Raw genomic sequence first — 17098 nt, forward strand, 5'->3', positions numbered from 1 at the left:
CACTACTGTAACCAGCTCCTGTCAGCCACTGTCACACAAGAAGGTCCTCCACTGGACCCAAACCTCACCGGGCTCAACTTGAGGAAGCTCAGGTTTAAGTTAAAACCTCACATCTCAAGATGGATCTACATATACATCTCTTTGATATGTTTTTTCCTGCCTATACCCAAAGGCAAATACTGTAATTATCAGAGATGACATTTAAGAGTACAGATTGTAGTCTAAGAGAATGTTCTTAGTTCCACGAGGGTGGAATTGATACTAAGCTCCCTTGTTAATTCCATCTGGTGTCTTGATTTAGCAAGGTGTTCCTGGAAAACGAGGCACTTGAGTCAAAAAGCTGGGAAGGAAAGATAAGGCCATGCATCTGTGTGTGTGCAGTCAATGTTACTGTGGACGCTGAGGTTCCTGTGTGTGTGTGTGTGTGTGTGTGTGCAGTCAATGTTACTGTGGACACTGAGGTTCCTGTGTGTGTGTGTGTGTGTGCAGTCAATGTTACTGTGGACGCTGAGGTTCCTGTGTGTGTGTGCGTCAATGTTACTGTGGACACTGAGGTTCCTGTGTGTGTGTGTGTGTGTGTGTGTGTGTGTGTGTGTGTGTGTGTGCAGTCAATGTTACTGTGGACACTGAGGTTCCTGTGTGTGTGTGTGTGCAGTCAATGTTACTGTGGACACTGAGGTTCCTGTGTGTGTGTGTGCAGTCAATGTTACTGTGGACGCTGAGGTTCCTGTGTGTGTGTGTGTGTGTGTGTGTGTGTGTGCAGTCAATGTTACTATGGACACTGAGGTTCCTGTGTGTGTGTGTGTGTGCAGTCAATGTTACTATGGACACTGAGGTTCCTGTGTGTGTGTGTGTGTGCAGTCAATGTTACTGTGGACTCTAAGGTTCTCATACGTTTAAGGAGGAAGCCTACAAATGCAAGGTTTTCTAGCACAGTATAGCCAACATTAGTCAAGGGGGTAAAACCTGCTTTTTCAATGTCCTTTTGACTTTTGACCAATACTTTATAGAATTAACACTGGACAGCTTACCTGGATTGTTCGAATGAAGGACACTGTCACCCGTTCTTCAAATTCATTCAAGGGAGTGTAGAGGTTTAAAATTTTGACAATCTGTTGGAATGAAAGCAGAGTTCAGCACAGAACTTGACAAACTGAAGGCAACTTTGACATTTAAGACTCTGTGACAGTGGTGTCACAAAGTGTTTAACTCTCTGGACAGACCCCTCAAGGTGTGTGCTTAGGCCGCCATTTATAGTGTGTTTCTACCCATGGCTGACCCTGTGAGGCTTGAGCTCCTGTATGACGCTCATGTCCTCAATGCCCACCCTTCCTCTATGCTTGATGGCTAATACATGACTTCAGAAAACTCTTATCTGTAACCCCCAGCCTCTTTCCTGCCGGGAACCTATGGCTCTTCAGTAGAGAACCAGGATCTTGTATGAGAGAGGGCTTTCTTAACTGCACGTAACCACCCTCTCCTGCCTCTTCCTTAACAAAATTAATTTACAAGTGAGATTTTTCTTAACCACACAGTCTTTTGCATGCTCATCAACCATTTTGGTGGGAGTATCCTACTGTCTACAAGGCCCAGGACAGGCAATAAGTAAACTCACAGAAGTGAGACATTTACTGGTGCAGGGAGCTGGGAAACTAAGAATGTGCAGGTCTTAGGAGTTCTCAGGTTCATTTCAGAAGTCAGGAGGGAAGAGAAGCATGTGCCTTCACCTTACTGAGTTTGGTTGGCTGCAAAGGTATTCTCTGGGACGAATATGTATTTGATTGGGAAAGTCTGCTTTCCATTTACTGGTGTCTGTGGCCCATTTCTTAGAGGAGTTGTGACCAAAGGCAAGATCTAGGACTTTTATCTCTTTACAGACTAGTCATATGTCTACAACCAAATTATAGTATATAAGCACAATTTTGGGGAGAGGAATTTAAAATATTTAAGTACCTTTGAATTGCTAAGGCTTCATTTAAAATGATATAAATGGAGTCTTAAAATATGGCCATATAAAAATTACAGTTGTAAAGAAAATATATAGCCAGGCAGTTATGGCGCACGCCTTTAATCCCAGCACTTGGGAGGCAGAGGCAGGCGGATTTCTGAGTTCGAGGCTAGCCTGTTCTACAGAGTGAGTTCCAGGACAGCCAGGGCTACACAGAGAAACCCTGTCTCAAAAAACAACAACAACAAAAGAAAAAAATATATAAAGAAAGCAAACAGCTTCATGTTGACAGATTCAGGAAAAAAAAATTCTAGGTAAGGAACCATCTGGAATTGCTTTTTAAAAAATAGCAACATGAGGCCAGCAAGATGTCTTGTTGGGTGAGGGTTCCGGCCACAAGATGTCACATTGGGTAAGGACTCCAGCAACCATACCTGGTTATCTGAGGTCAATCCCCAGAGCCCACATGGTGGAAGAGAGAACCAACTCCTCTCAGTCAACCTCTGACCTCTGACCACACACAGCACATGTGAACATGCACATGTAATTTTAAAGAGTTATTACCAAGGTTTGTGGGTCTTGTGACTTAGTTCACAAGAAGGATCGGGGAAGTTACAGGGAACTGACATCGGGTTTTATAACCAAAGTGATCTCTGGTTCATCTTGCAAATCTGAACTGTGTCAATGGGGCTGGAAGCACACCACTAGAAAACTCCCGGCAAGAACAGACTGGAAGGGCGAGCGCTGGTCTTGAACCACTGTACCTGCTGGGTAGTGAGGGAGGTACACAGAGAGCAGATGGCCTCAGCATCCTCATGGGTTTTCTTCTTCAGCTGGAGGAGCTGGGCTGCCTGGATCAAGGGTTCCATGGTCTGAACTGCTCCGCTCTGGTGAAGGTTTTTTCCCCGAAGCCACTCTTCGAGTTGACTTATGTTGTACCTTAGCCAAGGCAGAAAAGGAAGCTGTTAAGCCTTTATTCATGGGGTGGGAGTTGGGAGATGGGACATGGGGAGGAGGGGGTACCTGCTGTGCTGTGTTGTGCAGGTGACAGTGCCCTCACTTCAATGATCTCATGTGGTTAAAAAGCTTGCAAGGTGGAGTAAGGGAGATAGCTCAGTTTGTAAAATGTTTGCCTTGTAAGCAAGAGGGCCTGAGGTTGATCCTGAGACCCTCACATAAACATAAAAACACACACACACACACACACACACACACACACACACACACACACACACGCGCCAAACAAACAACAAAACCACAAACCGGTAAGGTGGCACATAGTTGTAATCCTGGTGCTGGTCTGCTGGCAAGCCAGCCTAGACAGCTTAGGTGAGTTCCAGGCCAGTGAGGGCTTGTGTTTTGTTTGTTTTTGTTAGAGGTGGATGCTTGAGTTGTCCTCTAACCTCCACATGTTCACCCACACGTTTATGAACCACTATGTGCACACGTGTGTTAAAAAAGATTCGGCAAAGTGCCTAGAATTCAGTAACCATATATTGAATGAAGAATGAATAGTTGGATACATGCTTACAATTAAGCAAAGAAGGAATACCTAATGTGTCTATATAGATTAACAGGGAGGGAAGCATTAAATATACTGAATTATAATTTGACTTTAATTTATAACCATTCATACTTCCTTGACAGCCTTGATTAACTCCTGATCCATCCATCTTTCTCGCTGACCTGGCCACACTGCATTAGTCTTAAAGGGTATCTGACTGGGCATCTCTAAGCTAGTTTGGGCATCACTGCTGAGTGAACTTCACCAGTTAATAAGAAGGTAAAGGGTTTGAGTCATACCAGTTGTGGGAAGGGCTTCCAGTTAGATGCGGATTTCACCTTGAAGTCAGCTGTTCTGTGTTCTGACCCCAGCCTGTGTTGGGGCCCTCAGTCTCTGTTGGAGATTGGTTCTGATGCTTTGTCTTAATTTGGCTCCCCAAATCACATGGGAATCTAGTGTCCAGATGCTGAGGGTCTCTGTCCCCAATTGGTTTTTGATTGGTCAATAAAGTTCATAACAGCCAATGGCTGGGCAGGGAGATGAAGGCAGGACTTTTAGATTTCTGGGGACAAGGGAGGAAGGGAAGGAGGAGGAGGAGGAGGAGGAGGAGGAGGAGGAGGAGGAGGAGGAGGAGGAGGAGCAAAATTGCCATGATGGAAATGCAGAGAGTGCTTGCAGACATGTAAGAGTCAGGAAAAATGTCCCCAGGGGCCACTTCCCTCCAAATTGGGTCTGGAGTAAGAGAGATAAAATATAGACTTAGCAAGTATTAACTCAGGAATATCGGAGGGGCGTGTGTTAGTCAAATGGAGATACAGGAGTGTCCTGGCCATTGAATTAGTTAAGACATATCAAAATATAAAGGTTACATGTACGTGTGTGTGTTTTCATTCGAGAATCCAGAGAACTCTGGCAGGTGGTAAAAAGTTCACACCTGAGAGCTCAGAGCAGATTAACAGATTGCCACTACAGCTCTCCACATGCTGGCTGCTGGCGTGAGTCCCCTCTCACCTGAGTTGCATGCCTGTGCTCCAGGAGCAGGCATCTTTCCGCAGGAGCAGGTTGTTAAGAGTCACAGCGTTGATCATGTAGAATAGCTGTTTGAACACCTGCAGGATAATCTCGGGGTCCAGGCCCTGGTCACACAGAACTGTATGAAAAGAATTCATCTGGCGGATGATGGCCTCTAGGCAATACGAATTCTCTCCGTCCACCATGCTGGAGGAGCGCTTCCGGTAACCAGTTGGCCTCACACCAGACAGTCCCTGGATACTCTCATTTTCCAACATGGCAGAAACTGAAAGGAAGGCACGGTTAGAAGCTTGAATGTTCCCCTCAAAACTCTTCTGTAAGATCACTCAGGTCGGGCTGGAGAGATGGCTCAGCGGTTAAGAGCACTGACTGCTCTTCCTAAAGGTCCTGAGTTAAATTCCCAGCAACCACATGATGGCTCACAGCCATCTGTAATGGGATCTGATGCCCTCTTCTGGTGTGTCTGAAGATGGCTACAATGTACTCATATGCACAAAGTAAATAAATAAATCTTAGAAAACCCATTGATTTAAAAAAAAAAAAAGATCACTCAGGTCAATGAAACCATTCAGATATGCATGGGGTCAACATATGCAGAGACTCAATACATTTGGCAAAGAATTTTGAATCTAGTGAATTTCCATCTTGAATAAAGTAACTAGGGACCATAATGTTACTTAAACTCATTGGTGATTGGACAAAAATAATGGCTATGTACTAGCTCTGTCAAGTTTTCAAAGTTTAAGAGTTGAGCCAATTCTGGTAGGGTTCTAACCCAGGCACCAACTGTGTAACTATTAGGTTAGTTGCTTCAACAACCTTATTCAATAGCATTTCCCTGTGTACCAGGTGGTGCTTTATGGACAGGACCTCTTTCATTCAGCCAGCAGCCCTATGAGGCACTACCCACTTTACCAATGAGCAAATGGAAGCATAAAGATGGTGTATCATTTGGCTACAGAAATGCTGTTAGGAAGAGTGAGCACTAGGATTTGAACCCAGGTCTTACTCAGGAACTGGTGCAATCAACCAGATTATTCCAAGTTTTGAAACATATCCAGCATGATAAATCAGTTCTTCTTCTACTGGTCTATGGGAAAGACCTTAAAAGAAAACTAGGCAGGGGTAGGATTTGGTATGCATTTATCCCAGGAACAATCCTTCTGGATTGGTCCTTAATTCAGCCTGTTTGTGTTGTGAGGACCTAGAGATGCAGGTACACAGATCCAGGTTTAACTTCTGTCCCTGCCTTCATGGAGCACTGAGTGGCAAGCCTGTATCAGTCTATGTTACAATGTAGCTGTTCTTTCCATTCTGATTTCATGTTCAGCACTCAAGTGCACTCATTGCTGTGTGCAAAGTAAGTGAACAGGATTGCCCTGTGCTTCTGCAGCTCGATTCACAAGCACCTCCCTGGCAAGAAGAGACTGTCTTCATTGTGTTTGCACTCACACCATTATATTGCCTGTAGAAATTACTACAGAAAAAAGAAAACATTAGGGAGAGCTACCTCGCTCTGCTGGCATTGTGTTATTATAGTATGCTGTTGAAAATTCCCCAAGTCTTAAGCACAATGTGTAGTACTTCATGCCTTCCCCAGGAAGGCCCTGGCTTGGAGGTCACAGCTAGTAACACTTGGTTCCTGAAAGGCAAGGCAAGCCTGCCACAACCTTCCTTTTCCAGACTCCAAGATGTGTGCAGCGCCAGCTTACCTATCATAGGTTGTAACAAGCCCTCGGCAATTTTAATAAGTTGCTGATAGATCTGAATGGAAAGGTCGCTTAGCACCTGACGGTATTCAGTGAGGTCAAAGTTCTTGAGACAGTGCTCATTCTGCTTCGCAGTGTTCTGTGTCATGAAACCCTGAAGAGGAAAGGTGCACATCAATAAGCTTCTGGGGTCTCCCGGGCTCCATCTACCTCCTGGGCTTGGGTACTTTAACAACGTCCTATTTGCAGGGCTCCACCCTCAGGCCTTCCCTACATGTGTAAAGCTCTAGGAAACAGGAGGCCTTTGGGATGACCCTGGACCTTGAAGGTAGTGAAAATCTCATGACAGACAAGTCAAATTATGTAAACCAAAGGGCCTAAATCAATTGGATCCTCAAAATACAGTTAGTCCTATATATTGAGTACCCTAAATCAGAAAAAAGTAATAAAGGAGGGACTCACACTTCCTGGATGTTTATCTGATAATATCTGCGTTTAGATTTCCCTAAAATCTTAGGCTACACCGGGCCTTACAGGAATATGGCGTAGGCCGGGTTCTGTTTGTAGGAGACATCTACAGACTCTTGTCATTTTATCAGTTAATGGATGGGCAGAAATGCTTGGGGGATGGCACCGTCTCTTAGCCTGCTGTACTAAGAGGAACATGTAATCTGGACCAAGTACTAACATCACAAAGGCTCCTTTCTAGTTCCATCTTTTTTGTTTTGAGATGGTCTTGCTGTATCATTTATGCTGTCCTCACACTTGGGACACTCCTTCCGCAGCCTCCAACTGCTGGAGACGTGCGCCACTGAGTCTAGCTCCGAGGTCCTTTCCAGTCAGGCTGAGAGGAATTAACATCGAGCCAGAAAGATCAGTACTGTCATAGAGGCAGCCATTCCGCAATCTGTGACCCTTATCTCAAATTACAAGGCATTTTTTAATAAGAAAATGGGTGGAAACGGGAGTGATTGTTAAGGGATGGGGTCCTTTGCCCCTCTTTGCTGTTTAGACCACACAGAGTCGGTTACACTGGTTTATCTTGTTCCCAAGAACAGAAGCACAAGGAGCAGACCAGGGTCACAGAGCCCTTGGTCTTGACCTTTCATAACACTGTTGGAATACATGGTAATGGTGCTTATAGCTAATTGTCAGCCTGACAAAGGTCTAGGAGCACTGGCAGCCCGGCCCCTGGTGACAAGGCACACCCTGAATGTGGACACCATTTCAGTGGCTGGGCTCTGGACTGAACGAGAAGGCAAGAGGGAGCCAAGTACCACCTGCCTGTGTTTATCCCTTGCTCTCTGCATCTCTATGTGGATACAGTGTGACTAGCTTCAGGTTTCTGCTACCTTGATTTCTTACAACAGATGGTCAGTAACCAGGATTTGTGAGCCAAATAAACCCTATCTCAATAAAGTTTTTGTCAGGGCATTTTGTCACAAATGAAACTAAGACAGTGTGGAAAGCAGGAATCTTAACGAAATGCCACAAAGTGATCCCACACAGAAAGAGCGCACAGGGAACAGAAGGCATCCGACTGAAACAAAGGGCACTTATTCCACCTTTACCATCCCTTTCAGAGTAAAGTCAAGTGACCAAATCCAAGTTTTAATTCTTAAAGGGAGGCGGGGTCAAACCACATTCTAAAAATGACTGACTGGGGCAGAGATTAGTTCATTACCCTCTGGAGGAGAGGGTGTCTATTTTTATATGGCACAAAAGATTAAAATATTGTTGCACTGTTTTAATTCTTGCTACTCCTTGACTTTGGGCAGGGTTAGATGTGTGAACGTCAGGGAGAGCGAGCCGGGAGTGGAGACCTTATGGGCATGTGGGAGGCAGAAGGCACTGGTGAAGCTGAAGATACCAAGTCGCAGAATGGCAGATGGTAATCCCCCCAGGATAGGAATGTGAGTTCTAGATAAAGCTGGACTGAAGAGGTCCAGAGTAGAACATGAAATGATAGCCTCAGGTCAGTGAATCAAGTCAAGCATGAAGCTGGGCCTCCACACCAGTTTGTACCATGTGGCTCTGTATAGGGGTACGTCTCTTCTGGTGGCATTTTTATTCTGGAGTGGACAGAGCCCAAGAAACAGCCAAACACACCAGACACTTGACCTTTCTCCCAGTCTTCACTGATATGGTTCCTCTAGGGCAGCTTTAGAAATAGAGTCCTAAGGGTCCTCTAGGGAGTCAAGGGGCTTTCTGGCACTGTGTGGTTAAACAAACTCATTACAATACCTGTTCTATCTCTTGATTTTTCAGAGTTCTTGAGCCCAGTAAAACCCAGAGTTACCTGTGCCCCCACCCAGTCCTGCAAAGGTATTCCCACAATCCACAGTCCCAGTAGGTACCTCACAGACCTTACACCCATCATCTAAGGGGGAATCCATAACACCCCAAACTGCAAGTGGATAAACTGGGGCCCACCTTGGGGCGTTCTGCTCACTCCTCACCTCATCACCACTGTATTGCTTCAAACAGTGAAGGAAGCGGCAGGTGTTGGATAACCAGAATGATGTCATCTCAAAGTCATCATTATGCTTCTGTGGAAAGAAAAGCACAGCACTGGCTGAGTGACTCCCATTGGATTATATATATATCCCCAGTGCCTTTCTCGTTCTGTTTCCTGTGTCACCCATCAACTCCTGGGCAGCCCGATGGATGCAGAGAACTTTCCAGTCCCAGAAAAGATAACCTTTGCTGAGAGGTTTGCTGTTCCTTCACTCTCCAAGATGGTACAGACAGAGTCACTCCCCAGTCTCCTGATGCCCTGCACACATGGGAAGATCCCACTGACTCCCATGGGTGAAGACAGCGAAGCTGAGTGGTGCAAATGAAGCTTAGGTCCAGCAGCACCGGGCTCTAGTCTGGTCTGAAATGTGGACTGGCCAACTCTGATTCTGAGCTGTACAAGGCATGCTAGATAGCATAGCAGAGACGTATGCTGGTGTCCCATCGACGTTCAGTGGCAAGAAACTAAGTGACCAAGGCTACTTAGCAACCAATAGATAACTTGATCCATCCAGTTTCTGCATTACATCCACTGACTTCTCAGAACCCATTCTGTAAGTGTATTTATCTGACATTATTGAGAATGAGAATGAGCCGTGACATGAAACAAGGCTGACCACATAGGCGATGGGTCAGAACAGGCTAATCTAGCCCAGAGCTATGGAGGCCTCCTCCCCAAGGAAGTGACATTTGTAGTCCTAGGCTGCCTTAGACTCAAGCTGGAGCTTGTAAAAGAGGTCAAGGCCAGAGACACCAATCTGAGAGTAGTTATCAACATGTACAAGTGCATGATACACTTCACAGCAATTAGCAGATAGCATCGTGTATAGAGCCAGGGAAGGCGGGGCAGCTGCCAAGGGTTTGCAGTCAGGAGCTTGAGACTAGCTTGTTCTCAAATCAGGGATTATAGGCTCAAGGACCAGACGTGGCCTGGCTGCAGGGCTTTTGAGGGTGACTTCACCTCCTGGAAGCAGCAGTGTCAGGGAGAATCTGAATCAGTTTCTGACGCACGGTTGTCACTGAGGTCTAATCTCCCTCTAAAGTCCCCTTCCTACCACTTGACTCCAGTTCCTTGTAAAAAGGCCTCACCCTGAACAGGCTAGCTAGTGATGCCAGCAGCTGCTACTACATTCCCCAAGGGTCTTGTACCCTAAGGTGGCATTTGTGAGCTGTTTTACCCCCCACCGCCACAAGCAGCTGGTTCTGCCTCACCTTATAAACCTATGAATGGCAGAAGCTCTGCTGTGTCACCAACCAGGATCGCGTGCCCCAGACCCTTGGAATGGTGAGAGAGTATGGGTTCTAATTTGGTTCAGAGGTGGCACACATCCACAGCATCTATCCCAGTGGGCAGCCAGGCTTTCCCGGAAACACAGGCTCAGCAGGGAGGTTGCTGCAGGCCCCCATGAAGTTCTGTGCTTCCTGACATTTGCAGACCTCAACCTGCTTGGAGAACTGATAGGCGACCCAGAGAGTGTAACGGGCAGAACACAGACACAGAGAGGCAACGGAGGTGCTAGCTTATCTAGGGCTACTGGGGACTGGGCTACTGTCTGCACGGGCTCCTGACTTACCTTGAGGACTTTCTTGATGCCATTGATGGTGGAGCTCAGCAAGGAGTGGACCTTGAGGTCATCGTTGGTGTAATCCGCATGCCTAATGCACATATAGAGTATGTATGCAGGCAGACAGGGCACGGTGCCCGACAGCATCTGGGGCTTCAGGTCTAACGGAGAGAACATGTGAGTTAGATTAGAACACTTTAAGTGTCAGAATCCCTTGTCTCAAAAAAAGAAATGTTTGCATTATTTCTTTATAGCTCATGTAGGAATCCACTCCTCACAGGACTTGAAAGAGGGAAAAGAAACTGAGGTAGTGTGAAGCCCCTATGGGCTCCTGTATCCACACATTTAGTGTCCAGCTGCTGGTGCTGTTTGGGGGAAGTTATGGACCTCCAGAAGGTGGAGCCTTGCTGGAGGAAGTGCATCATAGGGGTGGTCTTTGAGGGTTTATAGCCTTGCCCTACTTCCTGCTTCCTCTCTCTGCTTCCTGTGTTCGGATGATATGGGATCAGCCAGCTTCCTGTTCAGGTGCCTGAGGCCACGCCTTCCTTGCCTTTATCAACTCTAGGCCTCTGGACCTGTAAGCCAAATGAACTCTGAGTTGCTTTAGGTCACCGTATCTTATCTCAGCAACAGATAACTGCTGTACACGCTCATCGACCCAGGCACCAGCAGCTGTGGACACTGTGGTCAAAAGAAAAAGTATGCCATGGCCAGGTGTAATGGAACACACTTTTAACCCCAGCACTCAGGAGGTAGAGGCAGGCAGATCTCTGTGAGTTTGAGGTCAGTCTGGTCTACATAGAGAGTTTCAGGTCAGCCAGGGCTACATAGAGAAATGATGTCTAAAAACAAACACCCCCACCCCACGTTCCTAGGTGCTTGTACTACAGTAGTAAAACAAAACAGGTCCCCAGTGATTTATCTACCACATGGATAAAAGGGCCACAAGTTACAAACTCATGCCATGGTCCTCAGGAAGGGGCTTACAGCTAGAGGCAGGCTATAAATGGAATCTGGGTCATGCAATGGGCTGAGAATGCACCAGAACTTCTGACTGGGTATAGTGGATTCTTTGATACGTGAAGGTTGGTATCAGGAGAATTTAGCAGTATTATATCTGATAGCAGATCGTTATGTTCCCAATGATAGCCAGTTGGCCAAGGGCAGAGAGGGCTGACAGTATCCATGGGTGTGATGTTTAGTTTCTTGCCAATTTGGCACAGGCTAGGGTCATCTGGGAAGAGAAAACTTCAATTGGGAAAATACCTCCTGTGGAGTAGCCTGGGGGTGGCATTTTCTTGGTCAGTGAATAGGGTGAGAAAGCCCACCACGCTGGGTGTGTTCCTTGATGGCAAAACAAAGCAGGCTGAGCAAGCTACAGGAAGAGAACCAGTAAGCAGCGCTCCTCCCGGTGTCTGCTTCAGTCCTGTCTCCAGGTTCCTGCCTTAAGTTGTCTTCATGATACAGTGCAATCATGATGGGCATGGCGTTTTACAGCAACAGGAGGCACATTTGAACAGTAGAGAGCTGTCAGTTTGGAATGATTTCCTGGCAGCCCTGAGGACTCACGGTTGAACTAGTCCAGCAGCGCACAGTCTGCCCTGCCGTCACATGGTGGAAGCCATGTTCGGTCTGCCCTGCCCCTTCTCCAGGTCCTCTCCTCTATCCTTTTCCCTGCCTTGGATCGTGACTCCATATGAACTCAGGAGGCAGAGGCAGGCAGATCCTGTGATTAAACTCATGCTCCTGGCCCCTCCTTCCCAACACCCCTAGGAAAGTGTCAGATGGACTTTAGTCTCCTGGGGAGCTAAGGAGCCAGGTTGAAAGTAGTGAGTCATGTCGAAAGAGCAGAGCAGCAGGAAGAGGCCTGGTACCCTGTAAGATGGTGGATGGGAAAGGGCCTCACACCTCACCGTGGCTCTGGCTCTATCTCAGCTCACAGCCGTCAATCTCATTATCCTGACCAAACCAAGCCTGGAAAACCCTCTGGGCTTGGAACTCCCAAATGGGACAGCCTCCCACTCTACCTGGGCCAGCAGCATCCTTAAGTCATCTGTCAAGATGATCAGGGTTGGGGTGGGGCTGGGCTGCATGTGTCTTCAGTTGATACACAGGTTACATCATTCTTTCAAATATATCCTTCCAGTTAGTGTTAATTACGGGCCACAACACTCTGGACGCATGATAAACATTCTGGCATTTTCTATGTTCAATAAATGGCTATAGATCGGCTCTTGGCTCTATTTAGAATGCCAGGAATGTTCATGGGGGGAGGGGGAGAGTGAATTTTATAACCCCACACTTCCAATCTCTAATGTCTTACTTCAAGCTTTACCTATGGGCATATTTAAGCAGCTTGCCTTGCCTTGGAATGCTCTGTTGTGATAGAACAGACTCACTTCTGTTTCTAGGCAGATTTACTTAGCATCTTATAGGGTGGGGATTATAACTCTTCTTTTTTCTCCTCTCTGAAGCAACTAGCCAGTGACAGGTTCATAAGAGGTTCATCTATGTGTGTGGGGCTGTCTGAAGGGCAGATGGCTAGGTACTCCTTGGGATCTAGGTAGGAGGTGATCGCCTAGAGCCGTGTAAACAATGAAAGCAGGAGGAGTCTTGAGTCACACTTATTTAACTGTTGGAATTCAGAGTCCTATTTAGTTAGCACATATACTGTGTATGTAACTCTGATGCTGCATGCTTTTGTGTTTCACATTCACTGCAGAGCGAAGGTTTGCTCGTTGTAGGCCGCATATAGTTGTTGGAGCATAACAGTCATCAGCAAGTTACTCAAAATGCCCAAATCAAACAACCAAAGGGCAACCACGCTAGGCAGAAGTCATGTTCTATTCCTCCTGAGCTCCTGGCCTAGGCCCCACACTCAGCAGAGGTCTTCATGCCTGGGAGGGTAATGTTTACCTTGAGCTCCACCTCCTTAAGTGAGAAAGCCCTGCAGTGCACTCTGGCTCTATCTCACATGCTGGGGAAGGTAGGGGACAGTCCCACCACCCTGTTTGACAGATAGGGACACTACAGTGTCACATAGAAGATGGCCAGTAGCATAGGATCAGACACAGAATAGTCTGTCTTCCTTTTGCCTCACAGGACTTTCTTCTCTAAGATTTTTCCTCCTGACTCTGTAGGATGGAACATACAGGAGGTTTATTGGTGCTGATGAAAGGCTGAGATAAAAAATGAAGGAGACCAGAATTACTGAGGATACTGGCTCCCACGAGGACGGTAAACCATCCCTGAAGGTGGCATCTGTGACTAGCCACAAAGAACTATCTTCACACAAGCCTCAACGATGTGCAAATAGGACTCAGACCTCCTAACTGGGCATCTATGAGGAGTGACCCCGTGGGCAGGAGGTGTTCCAAAGCTATGGGGGCTGGAATGTGAGGTAGCAGGAGTTTTCCTCCTGAGGACCAACCCAGAGGGAGTCTGCCTTTCCTGGAGCATCTGAAGCTGCTGGGCCACATACTGACACTCACAACATGGTGTCTCGCACACACATGAGAGCACTGGTCCTCAATTACATGGCCAGGGAGGAAAGGGGCAAGCTCACACAGAGGCTGCGCGATTCCAGAGGCCACACTCATGCATGCTGGATTGCACAGCACTAACTAGCTGTAACTAGAAGACATTTGAGTCCTTGGCTCACTATTTATCCACTCTGTGACTTGGGGGACAGTTTCCAGAATGATCTCACCATCCTCCAATATGGTGTCTGGATTTGGATAGTGTCTATAGATACAGATGCTGAGAGAAATAAACAATCAGGGAGGGAACGACCTTTGGCACAGTTGCCGACAAGCCTGCGCTGCTACAGCCAAAGCGCCATTGCCCACCTAAACTTCCCCAGAGAAAGAAGAATTGCAGCCACTACTGCAGAGAAGCAAGTGGTGGGCAGGAGCCTTGTGGCCACTGGCAGAACAGAGACATTCCCTTCCCTGAGCTAATGCAAAGCTGGCTTTGGAAAGGCAGCAGGGAGCATTGAAACAGCTGGAAATGGTGGGCATGAGGTAGAGGAGGAGACTGTAAGATCCACTGGGGAGATGGGAGGGTTGGCTGAACAGAAATGGAGAGGAAAGAGAGCTGGCAGGTGGCACACCGCTATAGGGCCTGACCTGTCACCAGGTTCCGGATGAGGAGGGCCTCGTCCTCTTTGTGGTATTCCAGCATGCCTTGGAAGTCCTTCTCTTTTCGCTGGACCGTGACCTGTCTTGTGAGTTCATGGTGTCTCCTGTCGCTCTGTGCCAATGCCTGGGCAGCTGAGTGAGAAAGAGAAGTCAGAAACATGGTGAGAACATGCATCGGAGGCCTGCAGGAGGGGTGGCCCAGCTTGGGCATCACGCTTACACTCTATGTATCTGTGCCTTATAGCCTGAACCTCTCTAGCTGTGGGTCAAAGGCTTCAGCACCTGTGCTGGGGTCCACTGTGTACAAGGATGGGGAAGGATCGCTGGAAGGAAAACAGGTAGGTTTGGGACCAGAGAAAATATGAGAGTGGTGGCAGCCATGTTCAGTCTGCCCTGCTGGCAAGTGCTTTTCTTCTACCAAGCTGTAAGGAAGGTCCCTGAGTCTGAGAGGAGAGCCAGCCAGGCCTGTTCTCCTCAGTTCCATGTGTGCACCACAGCACGGGTCATCATTGACACTGATGGTAGAGTTGTGAGCTGGCCGGGGGGAAGGTGATGTCAGTGGAGAAGAATCGTGGGGTCCAAATGTAGTGTGAGGCTGGGGAGTGTGCTAAGTGCAGTCCACATAAGCACAGTTATCTGGGGAGCATCTTAGGGGTACCAATTGGTGTATCAAGAACTTGCTAAATGTCCATTCAGACCTTTCCTCCATCCTAGGGGACAGTAGTAGACTCCAAATATTATTCATTGTACACCTGGGTACCAACAGTATGAGGGTACTGTCATCAGCATGGGAGATTTTATATATATATATATATATATATATATATATATATATATATATATATATATATATATAAAGTCCCCAGTCTCACCCCCACCAGACCAGCTGAGGAGATGCATTTGTGTATTTACATAAAAAACCCTTGACAATGCATCTTGGCCAGGAGCCAGGTCAGGGGTGTGCAGGTAGGTGCTGGTGGAGGCTGAACACAGAGAGAGACAAGCAGGAGGAAAGAAAGTAGGCAAGAACAGGGCTGGTCCATCAACCCGGCCTCTAGATCAGTGGTTCTCAACCTGTGGGTTGTGACCCCTCTGGGGTTGCATATCAGATATCCTGTGTATCAGATATTTACATTATGATCCATAACAGTAGCAAAATTACAGTTATGAGGTAGCAATGAAATGATACAGCATTGGGAAGGTTGAGAAGCCACACCCCTAGATGAATGGGGCAAGAGCAGGGTAAGTGGTCCCCCATGGTGAGCATCTGTAACTGGAGGCATGTTCTATGTTTGTGCACACACATGTGCACATACAGAGGAGCATCAGGTAAGCGCTGGGACTTCACTCTGCTGGCCTTGGGGAGGTGAGAGGAGAGACAGTGCTTTGAGCAGAGGCGGGCCCTGGGGAGCTACCGAGCCACCTGGGAACAGAGGGTGAAGACTGGTCACAGGGAAGGAAGGACACAGGGAGTGAGGCAGCAGAGGGGAAGACAGTCTTCTGGACTGAGTGGAGTGGATAGGCTGGAAGCCGAGAGACTTGGGCAATGACCGCCTGAGGATCAGAAGATAAAATTCCCATAGACGGAGGGTGTGCAGGGGCAAGTGCAGAGACCAGCAATTGAGAAAAGGCCAGACGCTGCCTGGTGTGGGCAGAGCTGTCCCTGACACTATAGAAGCCATGGATATACACCTGGGTTCAGTGACATGCCCAGATCTGTGGCCTCAGGACAGCACAGGGCATGCATGATACCAAGCCTAGGGTGGTGGCTCTTGAGCTGAGGGTAGAGGGAGGAAGAGGGTTATCTGAGACATGAAGCATCTGAGGGTTATTAGCAGGGTAGGACTTGTTTAGAGGGTACACCAGTCACAGGAAAGGACACTCCCAGGGCTTAAGGAAAGCGATTTAGACGTCCCATCTGTCCCACCATCTAGACTCCAAATTGGAAGTTTAGTTGTGACATCCCATGGCATGGGGTGAGGGCCCCAGGTCTTTGGGTCACAGTATTCTTTCATACCAGACACCCCCACTCTGCCTCTATGCCCTTCAAAGGCAGGTACCACTATGTACCTATGTGGCTCTCTCCTCCAGCCTCCGGCCCGGCTCGCACCTGCTCAAGCTGGGTTCTCTTCTCTAGGCCCTACCTGCTGAGGAGATGTGGGCTCCCAGCAGCTAAATTCTCCCAGGACATGGCTGGCGCAGGCACAGCCGCCAGGAAACTCATGAAGTGGATAGTGGGCCAAAGGGCAGGCAGCAGGGTCACCTCTGCCTCATGCACACCCAGGCACACACTCATGCACACCCAGGCACACTACCTTCTAAGTCCTGGACCTTCTTCATGTAAATCTTCAGCTGCTTTTTCAGCTTCCTCTCATTCTTTTCCAGCTTTTCTACCAATTCCTTAAAATCCTGAAAGAATAAAGTTGTGTGAGAACAGGATGTTGGCCTCACCCTGAAGGAAAGGAAATAAAGAAAACTTCTTGCCAGGAACGGAGGAGCCCAGGGAGGCTGAGGAGCCTGCTCAGGTAGGAGCAGAAAGGCCAGCTCACACAGGCTTAGTGCCTGCTCAGAGCCCAGGTGAGTCAGAGTTCATTCTGCCAGCAATAACAGAGTGAACTCCCAGGGCGAGTTCCTCCCATTGGGGCACTTGGGCACCTTGTGGAATCCTGGTGCTCCCTAAGCCA

At 47.7% G+C, this 17098-nt stretch overlaps 1 protein-coding gene across 8 annotated transcripts in view; it reads right to left on the bottom strand.

Annotated features, from left to right (window-relative positions):
* The window catches only part of Myo5b (myosin VB), a 301927-nt gene that overhangs the window by 6340 nt on the left and 278489 nt on the right, over nucleotides 1-17098 (bottom strand). For all 8 annotated transcript variants that reach the window (XM_034518119.2, XM_076912462.1, XM_076912461.1 and 5 more), the window contains 8 exons: nucleotides 16730-16823; nucleotides 14403-14546; nucleotides 10285-10436; nucleotides 8653-8742; nucleotides 6197-6347; nucleotides 4464-4749; nucleotides 2713-2887; nucleotides 1032-1112 (listed from right to left, as the gene is read on the bottom strand). In XM_034518119.2, coding sequence (XP_034374010.1) covers nucleotides 1032-1112; nucleotides 2713-2887; nucleotides 4464-4749; nucleotides 6197-6347; nucleotides 8653-8742; nucleotides 10285-10436; nucleotides 14403-14546; nucleotides 16730-16823 — 1173 coding nt within the window. The remainder of the gene's footprint in view (nucleotides 1-1031; nucleotides 1113-2712; nucleotides 2888-4463; nucleotides 4750-6196; nucleotides 6348-8652; nucleotides 8743-10284; nucleotides 10437-14402; nucleotides 14547-16729; nucleotides 16824-17098) is intronic.

This window comes from Arvicanthis niloticus, chromosome 14 (assembly GCF_011762505.2).
Source record: "Arvicanthis niloticus isolate mArvNil1 chromosome 14, mArvNil1.pat.X, whole genome shotgun sequence".
NCBI classification, from domain to species: domain Eukaryota; kingdom Metazoa; phylum Chordata; class Mammalia; order Rodentia; family Muridae; genus Arvicanthis; species Arvicanthis niloticus.